Genomic DNA, 27,767 nt, shown 5'->3' on the forward strand with positions numbered 1-27,767 from the left:
ATTTAATTTCCCCCACACACATTTCTGTTCAGCTTTCTCTGGTTTCGCTCTCACTGCTCTTCCACCGCTCAATCATCGATCTCCATTTTCGTTGGAGACAAGATGGGAAAGGGTCCAGGACTTTACACTGATATTGGCAAGAAGACCAGAGGTGATAATCTGTTTTTCGCTGCTCTCATCTGAGTTTGTCTTTCCGTCTCGTTTTTCTTGAAATTTGTCTTAATTTATCTGCTTTTATTGTCTCCGTCTGTTCTCTTTTAGATCTTCTCTACAAAGATTACCAGAGCGACCACAAGTTCACCATTACAACGTACACATCGAATGGCGTCGTGAGTTTCTCCGCTGTTACTATTCATTTAGTGAAGTTCTAAATTAACCACCGGTCAGATAGGGTTTCACTATTTTATTTGTTAATATTACTATGCCATGAATGGTTGACTGGTATTTTCTTAACGTAAGCGATTTTTTCCTTCAAAAATCGCTTTGGAGATTTTGTATCTTATAATGAGAAGCATTTCCGTCTACCTTTGTTTTGGTTTGCAGATGTTGCTGTATAAATTGCTTTTTTATTAACTCACGCTGATTCTGATTTTATTTATTTATTTTTTCCCCCCTTGTTTTTTCTGTAATGTGTCACTGTCTAGCAGAATCTATGTTCTCTAGGTAAAGCTTCTCTGATTTTGACTATCAGGAGATGCTCTTTCGATAATTGGCTGTTACGATGTATACACTTTCTGCAACAGTTTAATCACTTGTTTTTATTTGTCTGTACTGCTTGTTTTTTTGTTTCTTGAACTGTAATATTCTTTAAGAATGCATTTGGGTCATAAATAAATCAAATCAAAGTTTTCAAGGTGACTAGGCGACCCAATGTGTTGGAGGGGGTCTGGATGCCTAGGTTACCCAAGAAGGCGTCCAGCAAGGGGTGCCTGGACACCTAGGTGACGCCTTGATGACTATGAATTAACTATGGGAATTAGTGACACAAAATGAATATGATGCTAATTTGTATTTTTGAGTTTGAAAAACTGAAATAGTTTCTGCACTTTTTAGAATGCAACCAGTGATGTGGTTGTGATATGATGTAGTTTTAGATTGGGCTGTCATAATAAGTAATTCTAAGTGATGCTAATAGAGAGATCCAATTTATAGTCATCAATGAGTGCCCTATCTGCATGCACCTCTCTTCGAAGTTCAATTTGCATTGTGGTAAATTGATCATCATTGATCTGCTAAATTTGTTCTTTCAGGCAGTTGACCTTTTTGAATTTATTTATGTTGGTTCTAATTTGACATCATTGCAGGCTCTTACTTCAACAGGAGTCAAGAAGGGCGACCGGTTTTTGGCTGATATCACTACACAGCTTAAGAACAAGAACGTCACAACTGACATCAAAGTGGACACAAACTCTAATGTAATTCATTGACATATCTTGTTCAATACTTTTAATGTTTCAATTTGTTGAATTCACTATTTCATGTGTATATGCATTTACTGTGAACTATCCTGGCTGAACTTGGATATGTATTTATTTTTTATTTTTAATTTTTATATATTGGATATGATACCTAATTGGTTTGGTTATGAATCTTATGTCTTAACTGATCTATGGATTATATATACTATGTACAAACTATTTGGCATGTGATTTTTGACTATATCAAATTTGCTCCTTTGATGTAGAGGTGTTGGATTCTCCAGGTTTCTTAAGAACTTCATTATAATTATTCTTGGGATTAATTTATACCTAAAACTTTTTGTTATGGAAGCCTCCTATCATATACACCAGATACCCTCCCTGTTATTCTTTTATGATGTGTTAAAGGGTAATGTTAGTCCCTGTGGCATAGTTGTCTAAGCATCCATGTACTCCCTATGCTCCTTGTTGGTGTGGCCTTGATTTTTTCCCCCTCCCAACACCTAGGATTACCAAACGCCATGACAACTTTGCCCCATGATATCATTTATGGTTGTAGCCAGTCTGTATTGGGTAATTGGTGCATGCTCTTCCTTGAAACTTAACATTTAGACTTCGTTAGGTTAGATGAAGTGAATTGAGTGAAAAATGTCAAAAGTACTTTCCATGTATGTGGATGAAATGCAAGTTTTTGGGTCCTACAAGTTTATTCTTGTTGGGTGATATTACCTAAAATCACCATTTTCTTTTTCTGCAGAAATTCACCAGAGATATTTTCCAACCATAGTTTCTCTTTCTTGTAGGCATTTTATCAGTACAACTACATCATATTTACTTCCTACCAAACCCATTGAAGAATTTGCTTTCTATTTTCTTTTTTCGTTTTGCTTTATTATTCTGACGTTTTATTTAGTTTGGTGGCTGTTTCCTTTGTTGTTGTATCTTATGCTTTTCTTCTCGTTGTAGAGGAGAGGGACAAAGGGTTCAGGGCTATGCCCTTGTTTTTGTATTCTCTCTCTCTCTCTCTCTCTCTCTCTCTCTTTATCCCAGTAAGATTTGTTTCTTTGGAAATAAAGATCTTTTAGTAATTTCCATTTGTAAGAACTTCACATCATCAATCCACTTGATTTGATTTATCTAATAACTATAACATTTCTGCTGGCTATTGCTTTTCTTCTTTTGGTCATCTAAATAGAATCTAAATAATTATATTAGGTGTCACCTAGTATGATGAAGTTTGTATTATGAACACTTGTCTAGAGGCAACAAGGAAGACCCATTGGGTTGATAAGATTACGAAATCTTGTATCATAGAGGTATCCCTAGTAGTGCTTTTGGTAAAAAGCTTATGCAGTGTATGCCTTGTTTTGCATCCTTACATAATTTTGTAACCGTAAAAAGAATGTATATTTACCGTTACTTGTAAAAAAGAGGTTATTACATTGATGGGACTATGCTATGCATGTTTTTATTTTAATCACTAATTTTGTAGGGTAATGTTTTGGAAAAATCATAGGCATGGTGCTGTTGAGATCTTAACTGGATAGAATGGAACTCAGGTCAGACCCATAACTAAAGGCCCTATAAGAAAGGATATAAGTATCAGTCTTGGGTATTGTATTGGAATGGTGATTTTAAGAGATGTATTGTATCGTATTAGGAGATGCAAGATACACATAGAATTAGTTGAGAAATGCATGAAACTGGAAAGGATACATGCAAAATACAGTTTCAAATCGTGAAGCACTATAAATAAGCAATTTGTAAACTACATCATGTATAAAAAGAGCAAAGTACGATGAGACAATTCTATTCAATTGATGATGTATGAAGGATGAGGTTTCTTATATGTACTAATAGTCTAATATCATAGCGAGCTGCGGGCTGGTTCAAACTTAGAGTTGGAAGTGGTCTCAAATAAAGGCGCAACTAAGGTGATGATGTGCACAGACTGAACATACGTGATATGCCCAATACAAAAAAATAAGAAAAATAAAGCAATGTATTTATAATGAATTTCATACAGTACATATAATTTTCAAACAACATTGAAGGCATTTGCTTCAATCTATCCCTAAGTTTTTAATTTTGCATAATTTTTTAATTTTTAGTAAATTGAAAAAAGTTAAAATGCAGAAAAATTAAAAAATACAGCAATCAAAGTCCATTACATGGCTTCAAACAACATACGATTCATTTGCATCAATGTATAAGTTTATCATTTTTGTCCATAATTTTTAATTTCCTGAAAGTAGGCAAAAAAAAAAAAAATACAGAAAAAAAATAAAAATTACTGTAATGATATATGATCTCATCTATGTGATTTATAGATTTTTTTCCAACTCAGTATCACCCATTTTTACAGGGAAAAAAAATCCTTTTAGATCTATAGTCAGTTATGGGGAAAAGAGCACAAATTGAACCTTGATTTATGCAAATAAACAAAGTTGATGCAATGAATCATGTCATTTTCCCTTAATTTATTGATTCATAGAGAAAAAAATAGAGTTCAGACTGTAGAGGTTTAATGGTCGAAACAAGATGTAATTTGTTGGGTTAGAAAGTATTGTATGTAGGAATGTAATTCCCAACTCAAATCTAAGCAAAAAGGGGGATAGTTTTCATTGAGTTTTGGCTTTCTTCTCTGCAGTGGTCCTTTTTTTCTTCAGGTTTTAAGGTAAGTATTGATTAGTATCGACCAGTATCAGGTTGTATGGAGCGATTTTTTGTTTTAAATTATTAAGTATTGTATTGGTACCCTGAAGATACGATACGACTGATACTTACTGATGACTATTGATACTTACCAGTGCTTAAAAACCCTCCTTATAAGTGCCTATCTGACTGATTTGGCACTCAATAGCACCTGCTTACTATCTGGCAATGCAAATTCAATTCTCTTCTATTAAATAGTGGATGGGGATAGGGTTAGGATGGAATGCCGGTAGTAGGCTTGTTTTGTGAATGAGACTCGTGTGTCTGAATCATATATTCTGTCTGCACTGTTCCTTTAGACGGTTTGGTTAGAGGCTTATTTATTAGGGGGGGTTGATGGGTGGTTAATGAGGAGGTTTCAGATTACACTGATGTTTTTGTCATGTGTCTATGTACAAGTTAGTAAATTTAATTTAGATTCTGCATTTAGGATGCATTCTCTGTAGCGATTTCCTTTTCTGGAAGCATGGTAATATGCTGTAATCCTTAGCAAAGGTTGCATTCTGTAGCAATTTTGTTGGGATAAGACTGAGTTGTTGTTGTAAGGTAATATGCTGTAATCCTAACATGGAACCAGGTAGCAACATGAATATATTAAGTTTTTCCATATAAGTTTCTTTTGCAAATTGGCGGAGATGACTTTTATTCTCCTGGAGTAATCATACCTAATTCTGTATCATGTGGCTTTGTAGTGATGAGGTAATGCATGGCAAGCTTTATCTATTGATACAAGTTGAATTATCTGTATCCTTGTTTAGCTATTAGTTTTTGGTTGTACAGAAGATCTTCTATAAATCTAATTTAATTGTTTGCTTTTTTCTTCTTTTCTTGTTTTAATATTCAATTGATTGTTTTTTTTAATGTATGTTTTTCCCAGCTCGTAACAACTATTACTGTGGATGAACCTGCACCTGGGCTGAAGACAATCTTTAGCTTCATTGTTCCCGATCAGAGGTCTGGGAAGGTGAGTAGTTAATCGTATTTCCATTACCACTAAGTTGTACTTGTGTTGCTAAGATCACTTTCAAACTTTTTCCATAGCTGGGGACAAATTGTGATTTAGTTGTAAGTAATTAAAATGGTTCATTTCTTACATTAACTGCATTCTCATTAGAAAATATTATTCATTTAGATAATATTTTTTATGCACGTGGCGCTGTGATGTTAGTTATTTTTTGAATTGGTTATTATTTATAAAGAAGAAAAATATATATATTTGCGGAATGATGGGGTTATTCTAATCACCTAAGGGGATAGATTTTACAAAGCCTTGGAAATTCTAGGATCACAGGAAAGTATGCAACCAGAATTGATACAAATAACATATCAGAATAGCAATATTAGAGAATAATTAATAGCAAATTCAGAACTGCTTTATGAAACCAGATTGATGAATTTGGATCCAAAACTCAGAAATTCAGGAAATCCTACTTTGGGAAGGATTGTTAGAAAGCAATGAGAAGATTGGATTTTGAAAACAAGAACAATAGCATAACAAGAACTCCAGGGTTAACAATTAAGGAACTAAAACATGCGCAGGGTTCAGGTTTGAGATCTGACCTGTTTCTATAGAAGGAAGGAATGATATAATCCAAGCATCCCACCCGGTCCCAGGACTGGAATACCACCAGCGTAGTTCGTATCCCATCAGGGTGTCCTGCATCTCACAACATTTGCTCTGAAGCCTACAGAGCTTTGAAGGAAAAAGCCAAACTTTATTCATCAAATTATGGACGGTTATTAGCCTATACATCCATGTATAAAAATTGCTATAAACTAAACAAAATAGGACTGTAAACTTGCAAATCCGTTAGCTGAGTTGGCAGTCTCTAACTTAATAATATAATAAGGATAAAGACTTCTTAACTGAAACAAAAAATCCCCTCAATTCGTAGGTGCTTTGGAGGAGTCCCAAACCAACTAAAAAACTGAACCTTATCTCCTGAAAAGTAAATGATTGGAGTTTCCTGGTGCAACATGACTGCTGAATAAAGAAACAAACTCCTGAAAAGTAGCCTGCCGTTTGTGGTGTTTATAAGAACCAGAACTGAACCAGCTGTTGAACCATGGGTCAGGTTCTGAACCAGAAAGCTGGTTCAAGGTTGAACTAGAGCAACCCAAACTGCAGAATCTTAATGGTATGTTCTTCAAGAATTTGTGTCGAAGTGTTTTATGGAAACCAGCTTATGGAAATTCTCTGCCTATTTTCTTTAAAATGTTATTTTATTTATATGATATGGTGGTATTTATACATGTGTTTATTTAGATTGTGCCCATTTAATGCATATTAATCCTGAGTTTATGCTAAATTCTGTTGAATATTTGTGGTGGTTATAACAGGTGGAACTCCAGTATTTGCATGACTATACAGGGATCAGCACAAGCATTGGGTTGACTGCAAACCCCATTGTTAACTTTTCGGGTGTAGTTGGAAGCAATACTGTTGCCCTCGGAACTGATGTTGCTTTTGACACTGCTTCTGGAAACTTCATCAAATACAATGTTGGCTTGAATTTCACTAATGATGATCTCATTGCTTCCTTGTCCTTGTGAGTGTTCTTATTTTCTTCTTTCCTAAATAAAGAGGTATTGCAGAAGCAATCTACAATCCATATCATCTGGCTTGTGTTAGTTTTGATTAGTGTAGGTTCAGATCTTGTATGTCTTTTGCAGGGTTAATTGAAGTTTAGGGCCAATTATGTAATGTGTAATTTTTAAATTAGAGTTTTAGGCAGGTCGCAGGTGTCTTGTTTAGCTATCAATTTGGAGTTCTTAAAGTTAAAAATATCAAATCTCATTAGTTTTGGGTTGTTTGTTATTAGGAAAGTAGAGTCCTTCGTTATTCGGAGTTGGTTAGATGTCTGAAATCCCTCTTGAATAACAATTTGGTTCTCTTTATTTCTTTACATATTTAATCCCCCGCTGCCTAAAAAAATTGATTGATGGTTTAAGTTTAAGAAAATTTGGTTTCTTTTGGTTTCTTATCGAGGGCCAAGAAAGTTCATAGTCCATGCTAGATTTTCTCTCTTCTCAGTTCTCACGATTTGGTAAGAGGATTCCCTCTCCCTTCTTTCTGTTCTCTCTCTCTGAAAATTATCACCTCCAGTTCCCCCAGTGCCTCTAATAGGGGGGGGGGAGAATCCCACCCTTGCAGGGGTAGGGTGGTCATTGTGCCCCCCTTATTAGAGGCACTGGGGAACTGAAGGGGATAAAAATCCCTCTCTCTCTCTCTCTCTCTCTCTCCAAATATTCTCTCATCAATACCCATAGAGACAGCTTTCTTTTTCTTACCCTTTCCTGCCATCAAATGATAGTTCCATATCCTAATCTTAGGATCGAACTTTCCTATTTTGTCTTCTCCACAATGCCCAACGATCTCTATTTATTTAGTTTATTTCTTCTTTTTTTTTTTCAAATCTGGAAAATATTGTTAACAATCTCTGTTACTACCTTCCATCAATTATGATTGTTAGATGTGAGATTAAATCTGAGTAATAATCAGGTCTGTTTGGTAGACCTAGGCAATATCGGCCCTTGGATTAGAATCTTGGAGATTGGCCCATCATCTACATTGATCTGTATCACCAGGTCATTCTTTACTCACCGTTTTCTTGCTTCTCTTGAAATCTCGCTCTGTTTTCTTTTGACACACATCCTGTGCTCTTGATTTGATTGACAATTCTGTGTAAGCAGAGTTGTGCACGATGTACTTTTTGCCCTATTCTTGGTGTGTCAACACTCCTTTGAATTCCAGTAATCCCAGGGCTCAGATATTGCCTTGTGTGCTCAGCTAGGAGTGTGCAATGGATTTATGTTAAAGGTTTTCCATGTCTCAGTCTTCGACAAATGATAAAACAAGCTTAAGCCAAAGATTTATTTGAAGAGTTAGGTCAATGATCATATTTTGACTTTGCTGGTTCACTCTGTTGTTTTGTTATACAGGAATGATAAAGGTGACTCCTTGACTGGTTCATACTACCACTTGGTGAGCCCCTTAACCAACACGGCTGTTGGTGCTGAGCTGACTCATAGCTTCTCAACAAATGAAAACACCTTGACAATTGGAACCCAGAAGGCATTGGATCCATTGACTACGTTGAAGGCTCGGGTCAATAACTATGGAAAGGCTAGTGCTCTTATCCAGCACGAGTGGCGCCCCAAGTCTCTCTTTACCATTTCAGGAGAAGTGGACACCAGGGCCATTGAGAAGAGTGCTAAGGTTGGGCTGGCTTTGGCTCTTAAACCCTAAATGAGGGGTGGACATTTGTTCTTAAGGGTGGGGAAGTAGAGATGAGGGTGTAGGGGTGGGAAAGAAATGCTTTCATTCTGGTGTGTGAAAGCAATTACTGATGTTAGTCTTTGTTTTGAAATGTGGGTCGGAAAAAATAATTTTGTTGCTGATGTGTCAGGGATCAGCTTCGTTTCCCCATTACATTTTTCATCATCGCCCTGTAGTTTTGATGACACACTTGGTCTAGCTAGAGCGGTGTTTTTACTTCAGAACTTTGCTTCAATTTTTTAATGCTGGTTTGTGCTTCTGCAAAATTTTGTTGGAATTTATAGAATTGTAAAATGGTCGTGCATTTGCACGAGTCTCTTGCCTGAAGCAAGGTTTAAAATTTCTGTGTTTCTTGTGTTGTGTATCTAATATCCACTGCTGAAGGCTTTATAATTTTTTGTTTGGGAAGGAGTGAGGTGGGAAGACATCTCATTCACCATATTCTAAAAGTGGAACTTGAAATGGGTTGTGTACATATGGTGGCATAATGAGAAGGTAAGTCCAGGAGCCCTTCGTAGATCGATGGCCTAGTATCAAAAGTCCTTTTGCTTTCTATGTCACAATTTAAATTAGCCTGGAGTGTACGTTTCCGATCGCTGCATTTTACCTCGGGTGAATAAACTCTCCCCCTTATCTTTATAATCCTATTGGTTTAATCCTAGCACTTTCTATTTATGCTGTTATATGGTAACTGTATAAGCCTGTTCTAATTCTAATTTTGATTTAAACTATTAGTTTTAATTTGTGCTTAATCTGAGGTAGGATTAGAGGGCAAGGTTCTAAATCTCGGATTTGACCCGGCTGGCAGAAACTGAAATTTCTCAGGTTACTACTGAAATCTTGTTAAATTTGATATTTTTTGGGTCAAAACTTGACATATGGTTTGATCAAAACTGGTCGAACCAAAATTGGTTGAAACTTGGTATTTTTCGCAGGTCTAAATATGTCAAAATTGTCTGAAATTTGGTATTTTTTGGTGGTAGAAACTGTGTAGATCAAAACATGTTAAAGCTGACTGAAATTTGGTATGTTTTTGGTGGTAGAAACTGTGTAGGTCAAAACATGTTAAAACTGATTGAATGGTATTTTTGAGTCAATACTGTTCAAAATTATCAAAAAATGGACGAAACTGCGTTTGTTAGAAATTTTGCATTTTTACGATTGGAAATTGTCCATTTTTTTTTGTTTCTCACTTGTCTGGTTGAAACTATTGAAATTGATCGAATTTGAAACTCGTCAAAAGTATTGAAACTGGTCGAATATGAATTGGTCTGTCAAAATTGGTTGAAACTACCAAAATGTGCGAAATATGATCACCACTTAGTACGATATCGACTTTAAGGTTTGGAAGGAAATCTTGGATTGAGGTTATGAACCATGTTAAGGGTGAAAATTAGGGACCTTTATCCGCTCCAGTACTGGAGGCATTGTTGTGCTCATCGTGCGGTGCAGCAGCGACCATGTGTGCATAGTGGGGCCTGTTGTGCACATGTTTGTTGCTGCTCCGCACAATGCGCACAGCAGCGCTGCAGTTACAGCAGCGGATAAAAATTTGAAAATTAGATTTGCATACATAATCTGGACACCACGCAAATAGACTCGCAAATACTGGTAGAAGAACCAACTTCATGATAGTTCATTGTTCACATCTGGACCACATCTAATGTTTATTTCGAAGGATTTTAAATCAATTTTGGATTTGGAAGATTCTACCTTCTTCTCTAGGGATAAAAATCCTCTTCAATTCTTAATCTGGCAGTGCGGTGCAGTGCTACCTTCACAGTGCGAGATACAAACTGATCATGTGGATGAAAATGATTTGCACTATTTTCATGAATCCCCAACCCATTTTACTTACCGTATGAACCTGATTGAAATGTAAAACCAAATCAGAGAAAATAAAAGATTTGGAGAGGACCAAAAACGGTTGTTCAGTACACTTTTGTACCATTTTGATTAATTAAAAGGCAATTATGCCACCCTTCCCCACCCAAAAAAATCCTATTCAAGTTGTATTTGGTATAGATTATAGATAGATGTAAGGCCCATTGCCTAAACCCAATTCTTCAAATTAATATTTTCAGTTTTTTCAACTGGGTGCTGTGAGTATTTGTAATAGACTTGGGTGGATTCCTAGGTTGCCTTTATAGTTTTGAGGGGTCTGTTCTGCAAGATGAATTTCCAAACAACAGAGGATAGAATATTGAAGGATAGAACTAGAAAATTCGAAGTATAAGAGAAGTACAAGAGAAAATTAATAACTAAACAAGGGCAGTTTTGATTTCCTGTAATCCTGGTCCAGTGGTCTTTCTGATGAGGACTATTAGCAGGTAAAATATGGGAGAAACAGGAAGGGGGGGGGTCGAGTGGTCTTTTTGATGAGGTCTTATCAGCTCTAGGACTTTCTTCAGTTTGGGTTCTGATTTGTTATGGTGTTTTGTTTGTGATCATGAGCATATATGTTGGCAATCTATACTTGATATTAGCAGAGTTCACCTATGACATTATAGTGAAGTAGACTTCTTTTGAGATAGTTTTTAGGATGTTCAGTCAAAGTGACCCATTAATTTTGCTTCCCTTCCTCCATATGCAGGGGTCAGTATTGAAGCTAATAACTTTATTCACCACATCATAGAGCTTGGGCCTCGGCACAACGTTAAGGTTGCTCCATTGCGAAATGGTGCCTGCAGGTTTGAATCAGGAAACAGCCTCTCCCCGAAGCGGATCAAGGCTGCGTACAATATCAGACAATTAGCTAATGGTTCCAATCAATGAACCCTTATTTAGTCCATTGTTCGAAGACAAAGAGGTTACTAGAAGATAGAATGGATTACCAGAAGAATTTTTCGTTTCAAAATAACCCTATAAGTTATCTTTCTTGTTCATCAAATGTCAAAATATAGAGATCTTAAAAATTATACAAGGACTTTATTCATTTGCTTTGGAGCAAGAACAAAAACAGAAAGCTGTTCAAAATCACAACTGACACAAAGTACTTGATCAAATGCTTGTATAAGAAGAACAAAAACTAGTAAGGGTTGGCTATTGCTGCCCCCACTTGAACTAAAAACAACATCCACAAAAAAAAGACAGAACATGGTGGACATGACAGTATTCACATCGATTTAAAAGTAGACCAAGTAATATTGTAATGAGATCCTAATTACTGAGTGATCTGTGATCCCTGAAGAAGTCCATCACGAATTTGGGTTGCAACATCACGAACAGCACCAGGTCCATGAGGGATAAAAACAGCAGACGATTTAGAGGAAGCACCAATCTCCTTCATGGTGTCAAAATATTGAGTGACAAGGACCATGTCCATAACATCTTTTGCAGTTGTCCCTGGAACATTTACTGAGAAGCCTAGTACACTGTCTCTCAGACCATCCACAATTGCCTGGCGCTGACGAGCAATACCCAAGCCTGACAAATATTTTGCTTCAGCTTCTCCCTCTGCTCGTTTTATTTGAACAATCTTCTCAGCCTCTGCCTTATCAGTTGCTGCTGCCCTCAGTCTTGAAGCTGAAGAAATTTTAAAGATTTTCAGAAAACAGGAAAAGAAAAAACAAGAGCATAGTAGAGCAAAACCCTCTTCATTGGATATATTTCAAATAAAAAAGCATTAATAATTTGATGGTTGATATCAAAAGGTTGTGTCCGCTACATTGAAGGGTGTTATAGAAGCAGTACAAGACAAGACATTCTAATCTACAGGATCCCCTATTCAGTGAATAACATAGGTTGGCAATTTGATCCCTCAATATGGATGGCACTGTGAATGGTCACCTAGCAAAGAAAACCACAAAAACCTTTTCCCAGAGTTGTAGAATTGCTGTTTCACCACTCTCTCTCAACATGCAAGTGCAGGATCAAATGGAACAGGGACGAACTATGATTTTATACCTAATCATATTAGCCATGAAAAAGGGTACTTACCAGCATTAATTTCATTCATTGCTCGCTTCACATGCTCATCAGGCTCTATATCAACAATTAAAGTCTGAACGATCTCGAAACCATACGCAGACATAGCCTGGGGATCAGAGAGGAACGTGTTCAGCTTCTATGGTATTTATTGTGTAATTATTTAACAAAGGGTATGAGCTTATATGTAAACTCAAACCAATACAGCATTGACTTATAGGGGGTTACTTCCCAAAAGCTCATATGTCATTGACATACTTACCTTTTCAAGCTCCTCTTCTACAGCTTTAGCAATTCCAGTTTTCTGCACGAAAACTTCATCTAGATCGAGCTTAGGAACGCTTGCTCTGATCACTATAAATTTGTAAAGGAAAACATTAGTCCATGGTGATCAACTTCAGACTTTGTATGTAATAATTTTCTAGTTTATACTTCATGGTTCATACCATCAAAAACATAGGCCTGGATTTGGGATTTTGTATTGCTTAGTTTATAGAAAGCATCGCTCGCACTATCAGCCAAGGCTCGGTATTGGATAGATGCAACAACATTGACAAATACATTATCCTACAAAATGATTCACAAGAACAAATATCAATTTAGTGATGAAAATAAATAAAAATCAATTCACTGCAGTCATACTAAGTGAATGATTTTAGATGGCAGCTCCATCGCCGTGTTTTGTGGTCAAGATGTGGAGAGCAAGCTCACTTGGACCAAGAATTATCCTAAGAACCACATAAAGTTTTTCCTATTTGTCATGTTTTTTAGAGTCATAAAAAATAACAGAAGTGAAAGATTACAGAAATATGTCACAAGCTTCTCTCCCCACTTAACAAATAAAGCTTCAGGGTGAAAATGGATTTGAATTGGAAGAAGAACAAAAAATTGGAGGAAAATAATAGAATGAATTAGAGAACTGACAAACCTTTGTCTTGGTCTCACAACGCACGTCCAGCTGCTGCAACCTAAGGGAGAGATGCCCAGCTACCTGGCTCCCAAAGATCCAAGGCACACAATGGCATCCTGGCTCAAGAACATTCTCAAACTTCCCAAATCTCTCCTCGATGGCTACTTGGGATTGATCGACTTGAACACAGCAGCAAAGGTTGCCCATTTTCTCTATTTTCATACCATTCAAAAAAAAAAATAAAAATGTGCACATTAGCAATTGAACGTTTCTGTTCATTCCAAGTAAGAGTATGTCCCAAAATACATAGAGAAGACATGAGAAAAGTCCAATCAAAGAACAAGAAATTGTGTTTCTGTACCCAGGAAATCAAATTTAAGAAAAGCACAGACAAATAAGAAATACAAATTTTTTCAGAGAATCCAGGAGCAAACGAGCAAACCCATTTTAATACAGTTTTTACTTTTTAGACATGTCCACAACCTAAGATAGTTTGAAAACTTCCCACCCACACTCAGGAAAATAGGTGGAGAAAATTCTGGGCATCTTTCATGAAAAGAATCACCAAAAATCTCCAAGAACATAAGAGACTTCTTTCACCAAATCGAAAAGCAATAGGTTTAAGAAAAAATTCGAAAGAAACAAAAATTTCAGTGGTTCCCCATAAATTCCAGCAGCTGTAACCTTGCAATCCCAGGAATTTAAATGAATCTAATCCTGTTGAGCAGAATCTTTTGAAAACATATGATTTGAAATCTGATACCTAAAATTGTAGGTTTAACAAGAAACCCATGATGAATTTAAAACGAGAATCACCCAGCAATGAAATTTCAATTTACATGACAAATATGAGAGGGAGAGGAACTTACTGAAAGCTCTCTCTGTCTTATCAAAGAACTGGAAGTGTCAGACCAGCGAATAGAAGAAGAGAAACTGAATAATGGAAGATTTGAGATATTTTCCCCAACACACAATAAAGATAATTATAGAGGCACAAGTATAAATAAGTATAAATAAGTTCCAAGGAGTTACTACCTATGAATAAAAATTATGGGTCAGCGGAAATTGAGAATTGCTTGTCGTGCAGAAGAATATAAAGTGGTTTTGAAGTTGGACATGTAGATCATAATGTCTTTCCTCGAATGCCTCTCAGTGTCACTCTCTTTTCTCATCATTAATACGTGTGGATCCTCTTATAGTTAGGACGCTGTGCTTTGTGCCACAGTTTAGGCTGCATCTAGGTACATGGGGGTGGTACAATGACCACCCTGCCCCCTGAATGGCAGGCCCATGTGCCTGGGCACAGCCTGCGCTGCAGCACAAAGAACATTCTCCTATATAGTTATTATCACCACATTACAACCCCAGGCGACATGGGCTAGCACAGGATCTTTGTCCCCTCAATTTGCCTGCCCCTTAATTTCCTCAATTCCATCAAATATAGGGGGCAAAAATGACCACCTTACCCCCCTGCCCGAACACACTGCCCGAGTGGGATCCACCTCCCTCTATTAAAGGGAATTGAGGAAATTGACGGGCAGGCAAATTGAGGTGATAATTTTCCAACTAGCACACCATTCATTCCTAAACAAAAATATTTCCCCATATATAAAAGGAAAAAAGAATGCTAACCGGTGTTGTGCTTCAGCATGTACCTGCACTCAGGCACAGTCGCAGGCAAAATGACCGACACACCCATGATCCTTTCCGCCTTTCCAGGGGTGCGTGGGTCATTTGATTGTAAATGCGTATTCAATAATATCAATAGTAAAAAATAAGTATTCAACTTAAAATAATACAGTTTAGAATAGAGCAAATTCCATCAAACCAGAAGGGTTCATGGTCATCATCCTCAAAATACAACGAGGAATGATACAGATAGACATAGATTGACTAATTTGACTACTTCAAGATGAACCAAAAAAGTAAACAGAAAAATATCCAGGTTCTACCTACCTACAAAAACAAAAGAGAAAATCTATTCATATTAAATTAAGGGCAAGAGATCTCTACTTGGTGTTGTTTCCTATACCCTCTCACAGGGCAACGTGAGATGATGCCTTTGTCCCCTGGGTAGATACCAAGGGTGCTCACCCATTGGAGGGTGTAGGAAACACCACCAAGTAGAGATCTTTTCCTATTACATTTTAAACTTGATTGTATATGCGTATTGTATGATGCCAATTGAATCAGATAATCTAAATAAAACTTATTTGAGCATGGAATTTTAGGTATACTTTGTGCACAAAATTTTGCTCAATCTTCTACCATGTGACAAAAGTAGGAATTCCACCAAGACTTGGTTATGTAGATTGTTAGACCAAAAAACCTTTTCCCATAAATAAAAGTAGTACCCAAAACATAAGGATCCCGCCAATGTTTGATCTGGGGAGGGTCATAATATATGTAGCCTTACACACCCCACTTGGTGGACATGCTGTTTTTCAACTTGAACCTGCCACCATTAGGTCACAATGGAGCACCTTACCATTGCATCATTGTCTGCCGTCCTTTTCCCATAAATATAACTATTAAATTCTAAACTTCAGTGTAAAAGATATTGTATAATATCAATTGAAAGAGGTAATCCAAAAAGAATAGATCATTATCTCATTGGTTATCAACTACACAACACAACATATATAATCATGCATAGATTAACAAAGACTGATTAAGCTGACCCTTCTTCCCTATGAACCAAAAGAGAAAGAAAACTAAAATATCCTAGTTTCAACTCATTTAAAAAAAAAAAAACAGAAAATCTATAACATATATTACATAATGTCAACTAAATTAGATAATCTTAGAAGGAATGGGTTGTCAGTAAAAAATTGGGTTGAAACTTGGCATGTGAGTAGGAGCCTTTTGGAGTGTATTCATGCACAAAATTTCATCTCCGAGGTATCAAAATCCGATACTTTGATGCTTCAAATGATGAAGTGTATGAATACTTTTGCCAAACTAAAATATCCAACCTCTACAACATAGAAAATATGATATAATCCATATAAGGTCCACATGGTTAAGGTAGGAAAGAGAAAACAATAAAAAAAACTCATATGAGAGGGTAATAGAGACTATAATCAATATAGAATATAATGGAACACAGTGTTAACAAATTCAATCCCACTAGAATGGTGGCTAAGCAAGAGGCCACTGACCTTGTAAAGCTCTCCAAACTACTTGGCAAAGAGAGAAAGAGATTGAGATGGTGAAAGAGACCTCTAAATAGAGAGTCTATGGGGGATGTTGAGGATGTTAATGTATCGATTTTTTCCTATTGTGAGTTTCCGGGAGACAGAGATGCTATATTTGGTGTTATTTTAAGGGGGTAATATGTCATAAATGTCCCTCTCCCTTTTATCAGATTCCCAAGGGGGTTCCCTTATTTGTCTAAAACCACACTCGACAGTGTAAGAAGAGATAAAAGCGTGACCTATGTCCATCGCCAACGTGAATTGACATCTCTATCCTCATTGGGAGAGAGGAGAGAGATGAATTTTTTTCCTATCTTGTTCCATGCCCGGTACAATGGTTTAGTTCTTCTCATAAGAAAGAGGAAATGACGTTTTAATCTCCCTTGGGCAATGTGTTGGGATAGGGGGTTAGGTCATCATTTCACGCCCCCTATGAGAGGAACCAGACCATTGTACCGAGCAGGGAACAAGAGACGATAATAGACTAGGGAACGCTGGCCTAGGCCACATTCTTAGACAGAAAACATCTTCTCATATAACTTGTTGCTGCACATTGACGTAAACACGACCCATTAATAAACAAAGTAGTGATAAAATTGATATATTTTGACACAATTAAAAAATAGATTGGGGCAATCTCGATACAACCTAAACCATGGTTTGAAGAATCTCTATCGGATCGGCCCAATCCCATATCAATGGATCGGTATGGACCAAGGTTAAAAACATAGAAAATACAAATTTTTTTCTTTTAAAGAAAACGGGTAAATCTGTCTGATCTAGATCGATACGGGCCGAGCCAGATACCGATTACTAACACCCTAACCTAAACATGATCCATTGCCTTTTTTTAGTAAGGAAACACGATCCATTGCCACCCTTAGGTAGGGATTGAGATATTGGTATTGGTATCTGGATCGGTCAATTTTACCCTTACTTTTCATCAAAAATCAAGTTTTTTTTTTTTACAATTTTACCTATGATCCAATACTGGTGCCCGATCCAAGATCGGCCAGGTATCGATACTGGCCTCGATCGATACCAATACCAATACGAATACCTCAATCCATGTCCCTAGGTGTATTTATTTATTTTTGTGTTAAGATCGTAGGTGCATCTGGTTCCTTTCAGTCATTATCAATTGTTGTTCTTTCTTATGAAATAGCAGCGGCTATGGATGTGGATATTTCAGTGCAAGTTGCCTAGTTGCCTTGTACTCTAATTTTATACAAATAAAAAGTGAGCATTTTTTCCATACAGTCTAATAATTGCCCTAAAAGTCTACGGATCTAGATCTTCTACTGTGCGGCTGCCCCAACGTTCTATGCTGTGCAGGCACAAGGCGGTGCACAATAACTATTTTACCCTTATTCAGGCAAGACGTTCGGGCAGGGGTAAGACGATCATTACGGACCGCCTTGTATCTGTGCAGCACAGGCCGTTGGGGCACCCACGCCGAAGAGGATCTGGATTGAAAAGTCTCCCAATTGTAAAGTTTCAGCCTAACGTATCACACCACGTGTCACTGGTCTATTTTAGACTAGTAGTAAAAAATTAAACATGTTGACATGTTGTGGGCCAAATGATTAATTTACCTTAATATTTTATTATTGATGACCATTTCATGTGATCCTTTGTATCTATCATATGGATAGAGTTTCCACGTCAGTATGGGATTCTTGGACTAAAAAACTCAACTGCTCCTCGTGACACCCGATTTATGCTCTTTGTCATGCATTACTTAGCAAGCAGAGGCTCGAAAGCTGGAGTAGACTAGCATGCAACTTATAAATACACTCTTGTATTGATCTGATAGAAAATATAATCAAGATAGACCATAAATTTTAACATGTAAACTATTAAATAGGGAGTAAGAATTGGTTGTGGCTTACAAAATTGCGATTAGAGAAGGAAAAAAAAAATGAAAACGTTGCTTACGACGAAAGGTTAACCCAGGAATCTAAGGTCATCATTACTTTCTCCTTTCCTACACATTGGAGGTCCAAAATGCCCTTCACTCTCCTTTACAGTCATCCAAGTAGATGCTTCACTTCTAACCCAAACAATGTAGATAATGGTTCTTGGCCAAGTTCAATTGTGGACTAGTATTATGAAACCGGAAAGTTTTATCCTAATTTTTGTAAATTTATAGACCCCAGGGCCCTTTCCACGTTATAAGTTTCAATCACTATAAGTTGATGATATGGCAAAACAAAGCATTGAAAAAATCTAAGTCTGTGGTTGGTATGCATTCTTGGAATGCATTCCAAGTCAATTTTGCATTCTAGGGTGATAAAAATAGTTGTTTTTATTGTTCGAGAATGCGAAATCAACCTGGAATACATCCCAAAAATGCATATCAAACGCAGCCTAAGACTATCAAGAGGGTTGGTGGGGTTACTTATAGGATCCATGTCTGCATAGATATATATGGGAAACAAGCCTCTGAAACTTGAATGCACCCAATGAACTTTCATCCTCTCAAGTGCGGTGCACTGCCTAGTGCACCATACTTAAGAATCCAACTGTAAAAATATGGGCAGTTGCGTTCTTTTATCCTTTCAAGGGTTGGGTGGCTGGTTGGATTCTTAAATGTGCCACACTCAAGAGGATAAATTTCTGTATGATATGGATACAAAGATAACAATAAAATTAGGTTCAGCCGTTGAAGCCGAAGCAAAAGCTATTGAACAAGGTGTCAAGGATGCGATTTCGAAGGGCTTCGAGTATCTAGAAGTATGGACAGACTTTTTGAACTTGGCTTTGTGGTTATCCTCCCAAAACACAGCAGAGTGGCCTTGGACTCCTTTTTGTTTGCCTCTATGATATAAAATGTTTAATGGATAAACTCAGCTAGGATTTCAAAACTTTCAGCCTGCATGGTTGTAACTTTGATGTTTAATTTCTTTTTAATATTATTACTTTTCAACCAAAAAATAAAAAAAACAACAAAAAATAAAGTTCAAGCTAACAAAGTAGATAAATGGGAGAGGGATTTGGGTCCTTTGTAGCGCGACAGGGCTTGTAACACACATCCGACGGCCTGCAATGCTCGGGCATGCAGCCCAACACATAGGTGGGGTGTTGGGCTGCGTGCCCAATCGTTGTAGGCCGTTGGATGTGCGCTACAAAGGAGCCCCACGCATGGGAGAGTGCAATTCTTGAACCCTATTTTATACAAATGGCTTGTTAATCAGATAAATCAAAACCTTTGAATGGGAAGAGGACAACATGTATTAATCAAATATCAAATTTGGGGCCTAATTTGATCATACCTTATGCTGTGAATTCTTCAACTAGAGGACGGACCTCGGTGCAATGGTAAAAATGCTCCATTACGACCAAGTGGTCGTGGGTTCAATTGAGCAACCTCATCATTGCACCGAGGTCCACCCTTTGGATATTAAAGGATAGAACTAAAAAATACGGTATAAGAGAACTACAAGAGAAAATTTATCGCTAAACAAGGGCAGTTTTGATTTCCTGAAAACCTGGTCCAGTGGTCTTTCTGATGAGGACTATTACCAGGTACAATATGGCAGAAACAGGAAATGGGGGTCGAGTTTCGAATCGTTATCCCCTCCAATTTGCTGCCCTTTTCAATTCCTCCAATTCCTCACATGAGGGCAAAAATGACCACCCTACCCCCCCACTCGAAAACACTGCCCAAGGTGGGGTCCACTTACCCCTATTAGAGGAATTGGAAGTGCCCGCAAATTGGAGGGGATAATTATTCCAGTTTTCTTATCAGCTCTACGTCTTCTTCAGTTTGGGTTCTGATTTGTTATGGTGTTTTATTTGTGATCATGAGCATATTTGGCAATCCATACTTGTTATTCGCAGAGTTCACCTAGACCTTATAGTGAAGTGGACAATAAGTCAAACTTCTTTTGCGATAGTTCTTGGGATGTTCAGTCAAAGCGACCATTGATTTTGTTTCCCTTCCTCCATATTTGGATCAGTATTGAAGCTAGCAACTTTATTCACCACATCATAGAGGGTGGGCCTCGGCGCAACAGTAAGGTGGCTCCATTGCAAACTGGTGCTTGCTAGTTTGAATCAAGAAACAACCTCTCACCGAAACAGGGTAAGGCTGCATACATATCGGACAAAATGACCCTAAGTTTGCATTCTTGTTCATCAAATGTCATAATATAAAGATCTTAAAAATTATATGTCGATTTTTTTCATTTGATTTGGAGCAGGAACAAAAACAGAAAGCTGTTCAAAGTCACAACTTTAACTACTAATAGATGTACTTGATCAAATGCTTGTACATGGCTATTGCTGCCCCCATTTGAACTAAAAACAACCACAAAAGAAGACAGAACATGGTGGAAATGACAGTATTCACAACTATTTAAAAGTAGACCAAGTAAATATTGTAATGAGATCCTAATTACTGGGTGATCTGTGATCCCTGAAGAAGTCCATCACGAATTTGGGTTGCAACATCACGAACAGCACCAGGTCCATGAGGGATAAAAACAGCAGATGATTTAGAGGAAGCACCAATCTCCTTCATGGTGTCAAAATATTGAGTGACAAGGACCATGTCCATAACATCTTTTGCAGTTGTCCCTGGAACATTTACTGAGAAGCCTAGTACACTGTCTCTCAGACCATCCACAATTGCCTGGCGCTGACGAGCAATACCCAACCCTGACAAATATTTTGCTTCAGCTTCTCCCTCTGCTCGTTTAATTTGAACAATCTTCTCAGCCTCTGCCTTATCAGTTGCTGCTGCCCTCAATCTTGAAGCTGAAGAAATTTTAATGATTTTCAGAAAACAGGGGAAAAAAAAACAAGCTTTAATAATTTGATGGTTGATATCAAAAGGTTGTGTCCTCTACATTGAAGGGAGTTATAGAAGCAGTAGAAGACCAGAGACATGGCTAATCTAGAGGATCCCCTATTCAATGAATAACATAGGTTGGTTCTTGATCCCTCAATGTGGCTGCACTATGAATGGTCACCTTCAGATTAGCTATGAAAAAAGGTACTTACCAGCATTAATTTCATTCATTGCTCGCTTCACGTGCTCATCAGGCTCTATATCAACAATTAAAGTCTGAACGATCTCGAAACCATAGGCAGACATAGCCTGGGGATAATAGAGGAACAAATTCAACTTCCAGGGTATTATTGTGAAATTATTTAATAAAGGGTATGAGCTTATATGTAAACTCAAAACAATACACCATTGACTTATAGGGGTTACTTCCCTAAAGCTCATATGTCATTGACATACTTACCTTTTCTAGCTCCTCTTCTACAGCTTTAGCAATTCCAGTTTTCTGCACGAAAACTTCATCTAGATCGAGCTTAGGAACGCTTGCTCTGATCACTAAAAATTTGTAAAGGAAAACATTAGTCCATGGTGATCAACTCCAGACTTTGTATGTAATAATTTTTCTAGTTTATACTACATACCATCAAAAACATAGGCCTGGATTTGGGATTTTGTATTGCTTAGTTTATAGAAAGCATCACTCGCACTATCTGCCAAGGCTCGGTATTGGATAGATGCAACAACATTGACAAATACATTATCCTGCAAAATGAGTCACAAGAACAAATATCAATTCAGTGAATGATTTTAGAAGGCAGCTCCATCGCGCCAAAATGTCGAGCAGTCTTCTCTAAGAGACACATACACCATGTTTTGTGGTCAAGATGTGGAGAGCAAGCTCACTTGGACCAAGAATTATCCTAAGAACCACATAAAGTTTTTCCTATTTTTTCATGTTTTTTAGAGTCATAAAAAATAACAGAAGTGAAAGATTACAGAAACATGTCACAAGCTTCTCTCCCCACTTAACAAATAAAGTTTCAGGGTGAAAATGGATTTGAATTGGAGGAAAATAATAGAATGAATTAGAGAACCGACAAACCTTTGTCTTGGTCTCACAGCGCACGTCCAGCTGCTGCAACCTAAGGGAGAGATGCCCAGCTACCTGGCTCCCAAAGATCCAAGGCACACAATGGCATCCTGGCTCAAGAACATTCTCAAACTTCCCAAATCTCTCCTCGATAGCTACTTGGGATTGATCAACTTGAACACAGCAGAAAAGGTTGCCCATTTTCTCTATTTTCATACCATTCAAAAAAATAAAAATAAAAATGTGCACATTAGCAATTGAACTTTTCTGTTAATTCCAAGTAAGAGTATGTCCCAAAATACACAGAGAAGACATGCGAAAAGTCCAATCAAAGAACAAGAAATTGTGTTTCTGTACCCAGGAAATCAAATTTAAGAAAAAACACAAATAAATAGGAAATACAACAGTTTTTAGAAATGCCCCCAAGCTAAGATAGTTTGAAAACTTCCCACCCACACTCAGGAAAATTGGTGGAGAAAATTCTGGGCATCTTTCATGAAAAGAATCACCAAAAATCTCCAAGAACATAAAAGACTCCTTTCACCAAATCGAAAAGCAATAGGTTTAAGAAAAAATTCGAAAGAAACGAAAATTTCAGTGGTTCCCCATAAATTCCAGCAGCTGTAACCTTGCAATCCCTGGAATTTAAATGAATCTAATCCTGTTGAGCAGATTCTTTTGAAAACATATGATTTGAAATCTGATACCTATCAAATTGAAGGTTTAACAAGAAACCCATAATGAATTTAAAACGAGAATCACCCAGCAATGAAATTTCAATTTACATAACAAATATGAGAGGAAGAGGAACTTACTGAAAGCTCTCTCTGTCTTATGAAAGAACTAGAAGTGTTTGACCAGCGTAGAGACGAAGAGAAACTGGATAATGGAAGATTTGAGATATTTTCCCCAACACACAATAAAGATATTTATAGAGGCACAAGTATAATAAGTTCCAAGAAGTTACTACCTATGAATAGAAATTATGGGTCAACGGAGATTGAGAATTACTTGTCGTGCAGAAGAATATAAAGTGGTTTTTAAGTTATACATGTAATTCATATGTCTTTCTTCGAATGCCTCTCAAGTTCTCTCTCTTTTCTCATCTTTTTTTTTTTTTTGGTAGATAACAGGCTATTCATTCATGTGCGCCCAACGCCAACAGAAAAACAGAATACATATAATGATACTGGAAAAAGATAAGTAGCATGACCAACAGAAGGTTTGGGTATATAGAACCCAGATCGACGGAGCGAAAAGCGACCCGATCTCGCATGCCATAGACTGAGTCATCCAGAGAAGGGGATGGGTGAAAGCCATTGCCCCAGTTAAAGTGCTATCAACACAGCAGCTAATACGGGCATGCACTTTCGTGCCAATAGAAAAGATCCCATAAGTGCCGAAAAGATCAGCGCCATCATGCCCATGTGAGCTGGCACGCTGCCGCGCCAAGAGGAGCTTCGGTGAACGATGACAGGGCCACAAGATCTGAACGGCAAGAGGGGTAGCAGAGCCGACCATTTCCATGGCGACACCAACGCCAGAATTGGCGTAACCTGCAAAATAGAAAACAAAGATCGAAACTTGTATTTGGAACACAACAAAAGAGGTTGAATGTCGGTAATGGCAAAGAAACCCAACAATCCACACAGAAACAGGGGGCTTCAAAGGGGTAAGGGTATAGTTGCTGGCAGCGGTAGTGGGCATGAGCCCCTGTTGTTCAATTGCCTTCTCCTTCTGCTTGCGGGTTTGAGACTTTGAGATCTCATAGATCATCAACACCCCATAAGAGACCAGATCGAGCAGTCCATTTCCTTCTTTAAACTTAGCCTTGCAGGATTGAGCCTTCCCCATCGCAAAGAGGAGGTTGTTTTCCAACAACAGCAAGAAACCCCAATAAACCTCAAAACGGAGATGAAGAGCTTTAAGTGTAGATGGAGGGAGAAGGTGGCCAAAGTGGGAAGAGGACGGCAATGATGTGGATGCAAGGGAAGATGGAGGGAGATGAAGTGAAATTGAAGGGAGATGAAATGAAGGTGGGTCATTTGTCTATTCACCATAAGTAGGCCTCTGGTTTGTGCCTTAAGCACCATGTGCTCAGGCAACAGCAGCGGCAACCCCACGGCCTCAAACCAAAACCACCAAATGTGGGAAGCGAAACAGAGGAGACTACAAGAGGGACGAGGGGCTAGGTGATGGGGCGAGCGATCCCAAGGCCGGTGTGTCATCATCATCATCGTCGGAATCTTCTTCGGTGGCAAGTCCGGTGAGCATGGTGGAGAAACTGTTGAGGAGTTGGTGAGGAGAACACGCACTAGGCGGAGATAGGTAGATGCACAGAGGCGGAGATTGGCACGCACTGCGGCGGAATTGGTTTAACAGCGGCAAAATAACTCGAAACCCTAGCTTTCCAACCCAGTCACATCATCAACCTCTCTCTTTTCTCATCATTAATACGTGTGGATCCTCTTGTAGTTAGGGGCGCTATTCTCTGTGTCGCAGTGTAGGCTGCGTCTAGGCACATGGGGGTGGCACAATGGCCACCCTGCCCCCTGAATGGCAGGCTCATGTGCTTGGGCACAGCCTGCGCTGTGGCACAGAGAACATTCTCCCATATAGTTATTATCACCACATTACAACCGCAGGCCACATGGGCTAGCACACCCTTCATTCCTAAACAAAAATATTTCCCCATATATACATGGAAAAAAGAACGCTAACCGGTGCTGTGCCTTAGTGTGTAGCACCTAGGCACAGTCGCAGGCAAAATGACCGACGCACCCATGGTCCTTTCTACCTTTCCAGGGGGTGCGCAGGTCATTTGCTTGTAAATGTGTATTCAATAATATCAATTGTAAAAAAATGAGTATTCAACTTAAAATAATACAGTTTAAAATAGAGCAAATTCCATCAAACCAGAAGGGTTCATCGTCATCATCCTCAAAATACAATGAGGAATGATACAGATAGACATAGATTGACTAATTTGACTGCTTCAAGATGAACAAAAAAAGTAAAAAGAAAAATATCCAGGTTCTACCTACTTACAAAAAAAAAGAAGAGAAAACCTATTCATATTAAATTAAGGGCAAGAGATCTCTACTTGGTGCTGTTTCCTATGCCCTCTCACAGGGCACCGTGAGATGACGCCTCTGCCCCCTAATACCCACGGGTGCTCACCCATTGGAGGGTGTAGGAAACACCACCAAGTAGAGATCTTTTTTCCATTAAATTTTAAATTTGATTATATATGCGTATTGCATGATGTCAATTGAATCAGATAATCTAAATAAAAATTATTTGAACATGAAATTTTAGGTATACTTGTGCACAAATTTTTGCTCAATCTAATCTACCATGTGACAAAAGTAGGAATTCCACCAAGACTTGGTTATGTGGATTGTTAGACCAAAAAACCTTTTCCCATAAATAAAAGTAATACCCAAAACATAAGGATCCCGCCATTGCTTGATCTGGGGAGGGTCATAATGTATGTAGCCTTACACAACCCACTTGATGGACATGCTGTTTCTCGACTTTAACCTACGACTATTAGGTCACAATGGAGCACCTTACCATTGTGTCGTTGCCTGCCGTCTAAAAAACCTTTTCTCATAAATATAACTATTAAATTCTGAACTTCACTGTATAAGATATTGCATTATATCAATTGAATGAGGTAATCCATTCTTCCCTATGAACCAAAAGAGAATGAAAACTAAAATATCCTAGTTTCAACCCATTAAAAAAAACCAAAAAGAACAAGAAAATCTATAACGTGTATTACATAATGTCAACTGAATTAGATAATCTCTGAAGGAATGGGTTGTCATTACATAATTGGGTTGAAACTTGACATGTGAGTAGGAGACTTTTGGAGTGTATTCATGCACAAAATTTCATCTTTGAGGTATCAAAATGAGATACTTTGATGCTTCTAATGACGAAGTGTATGAATACTTTTGCCAAACTAAAATATCCAACCTCTACAACACAGAAAATATGATATAATCCATATAAAGTCCACATGGTTAAGGTAGGAAAGAGAAAACAATAAAAAAAAACTCAGATGAGAGGGTAATATAGACATTATAATCAATATAGAATATAATGGAACACAGTGTTAACAAATTCAATCCCACTAGAATGTTGGCTAAGCAAGAGGCCACTGATCTTGTAAAGCTCTCTAAACTGCTTGGCAAAGATGAGAGAGAGAGAGAGAGAGACGGTGATAGAGACCTATAAATAGAGAGTCTATGGAGGATGTTGAGGATGTTAATATATCGATTTTTTCCTACTGTGAGTTTGCGGGAGAGAGAGATGCTATATTTGGTGTTATTTTAAGGGGGTAATATTTCATAAATGTCCCTCTCCCTTTTATCAGATTCCAAAGGGGGTTCCCTTATTTGTCTGAAACCACACTCGACAATGTCAGAAGAGATAAAAGCGTGACCTACGTCAATCGCCAATGTGAATTGGCATCTCTATCCCCATTGGGAGAGAGGAGAGAAGAGAGAGATGAATTTTTTTCCTATCCTATTCCATGCCCGGTACAGTGGTCTAGTTCCTCTCATAGGAAGGTGGAAATGACGTTTTAACATCCCTCGAGCAGTGTGTTCGGGCAGGGGGTTAGGTCATCATTTCACACCTCCTATGAGAGGAACTGGACCACTGTACCGGGCAGGGAACAAGAGACGATAATTGACTAGGGAATGCTGGCCTAGGCCACATTCCTAGACAGAAAACATCTTCTCATATAACTTGTTGCTGCACATTCACGTGAACACGATCCATTAATAAACAAAGTAGTGATAAATTGAGATATTTTGATACAATTAAAAAATAGACGGGGTTAGGTTGAGGCAATCTTGACACAATCTAAACCATAGTTTGAAGAATCGCTATCGAATCGGCCCAATCCCATATCAATGGATCGGTATGGATCAAGGTTAAAACTATAGAAAATTCAAAATTTTTTTTTTTTAAAGAAAACGGGTAAGTCTGTCTGATACCGATTACTAAAACCCTAACCTAAACATGATCCATTGCCACCCTTAGGCAGGGATTGAGATATTGGTATTGGTATCTGGATTGGTCAATTTTACCCTTATTTTTCATTAAAAATCGAAAGTTTTTTTTTTTTACAATTTTATCTATGATCCGATACTGGTACCCAATCCAAAATTGGCCAGATATCGATACTGGCCTCGACTGATAACAATACGATCCAATTGATCCGATACCAATACCAATACGAATGCCTCAATCCATGTCTCTAGGTGTCTTTATTTGTTTATTTTTGTGTTAAGATCGTAGGTGCATCTGGTTCGTTTCAATCATTATTAATTGTTGTTCTTTCTTATGAATTTTTTTTTTCTTTTTCTTGGGACTATCCTACTCAAGGGCCCATAGGCCTAAGGGGAAGGCTAAGACAAGCCC

At 37.9% G+C, this 27,767-nt stretch overlaps 3 protein-coding genes and 1 long non-coding RNA gene across 6 annotated transcripts in view; 2 read left to right on the forward strand and 2 right to left on the reverse strand.

Moving 5' to 3' along the window:
• LOC122670878 (mitochondrial outer membrane protein porin of 36 kDa-like) lies at positions 1 to 8,487 on the forward strand. Its single transcript, XM_043867898.1, has 6 exons — positions 1 to 151; positions 262 to 329; positions 1,305 to 1,415; positions 5,011 to 5,097; positions 6,474 to 6,682; positions 8,076 to 8,487. The coding sequence occupies exons 1-6, from the start codon at positions 103 to 105 to the stop codon at positions 8,380 to 8,382; spliced, it is 831 nt and encodes a 276-aa protein (XP_043723833.1). The 5' UTR covers positions 1 to 102; the 3' UTR covers positions 8,383 to 8,487.
• On the reverse strand, positions 2,246 to 22,343 carry LOC122670876 (hypersensitive-induced response protein-like protein 1). The gene is made up of 7 exons (XM_043867894.1): positions 22,337 to 22,343; positions 13,268 to 13,459; positions 12,786 to 12,906; positions 12,602 to 12,693; positions 12,352 to 12,448; positions 11,550 to 11,937; positions 2,246 to 2,256 (listed from the first exon to the last, which is right to left on the reverse strand). The coding sequence occupies exons 2-6, from the start codon at positions 13,454 to 13,456 to the stop codon at positions 11,576 to 11,578; spliced, it is 861 nt and encodes a 286-aa protein (XP_043723829.1). The 5' UTR covers positions 13,457 to 13,459; positions 22,337 to 22,343; the 3' UTR covers positions 2,246 to 2,256; positions 11,550 to 11,575.
• Positions 11,409 to 20,984, forward strand: LOC122670879. The gene is made up of 2 exons (XR_006334273.1): positions 11,409 to 11,523; positions 20,794 to 20,984. It is a non-coding gene; the product is annotated as an uncharacterized LOC122670879 (long non-coding RNA).
• The window catches only part of LOC122670877 (hypersensitive-induced response protein-like protein 1), a 14,171-nt gene continuing 7,225 nt past the window's right edge, over positions 20,822 to 27,767 (reverse strand). For 2 of the 3 annotated variants that reach the window (XM_043867895.1, XM_043867896.1), the window contains exons 2-6: positions 22,341 to 22,532; positions 21,880 to 22,000; positions 21,702 to 21,793; positions 21,454 to 21,550; positions 20,822 to 21,207 (exon numbers count right to left, since the gene is read on the reverse strand). In XM_043867895.1, the coding sequence (XP_043723830.1) occupies positions 20,846 to 21,207; positions 21,454 to 21,550; positions 21,702 to 21,793; positions 21,880 to 22,000; positions 22,341 to 22,529 (861 nt within the window). In that variant the 5' untranslated portion in view covers positions 22,530 to 22,532 and the 3' untranslated portion in view covers positions 20,822 to 20,845. The remainder of the gene's footprint in view (positions 21,208 to 21,453; positions 21,551 to 21,701; positions 21,794 to 21,879; positions 22,001 to 22,340; positions 22,533 to 27,767) is intronic. The other variant, XM_043867897.1, reaches the window with a different exon arrangement.

Source organism: Telopea speciosissima, chromosome 8, assembly GCF_018873765.1.
Source record: "Telopea speciosissima isolate NSW1024214 ecotype Mountain lineage chromosome 8, Tspe_v1, whole genome shotgun sequence".
NCBI classification, from domain to species: domain Eukaryota; kingdom Viridiplantae; phylum Streptophyta; class Magnoliopsida; order Proteales; family Proteaceae; genus Telopea; species Telopea speciosissima.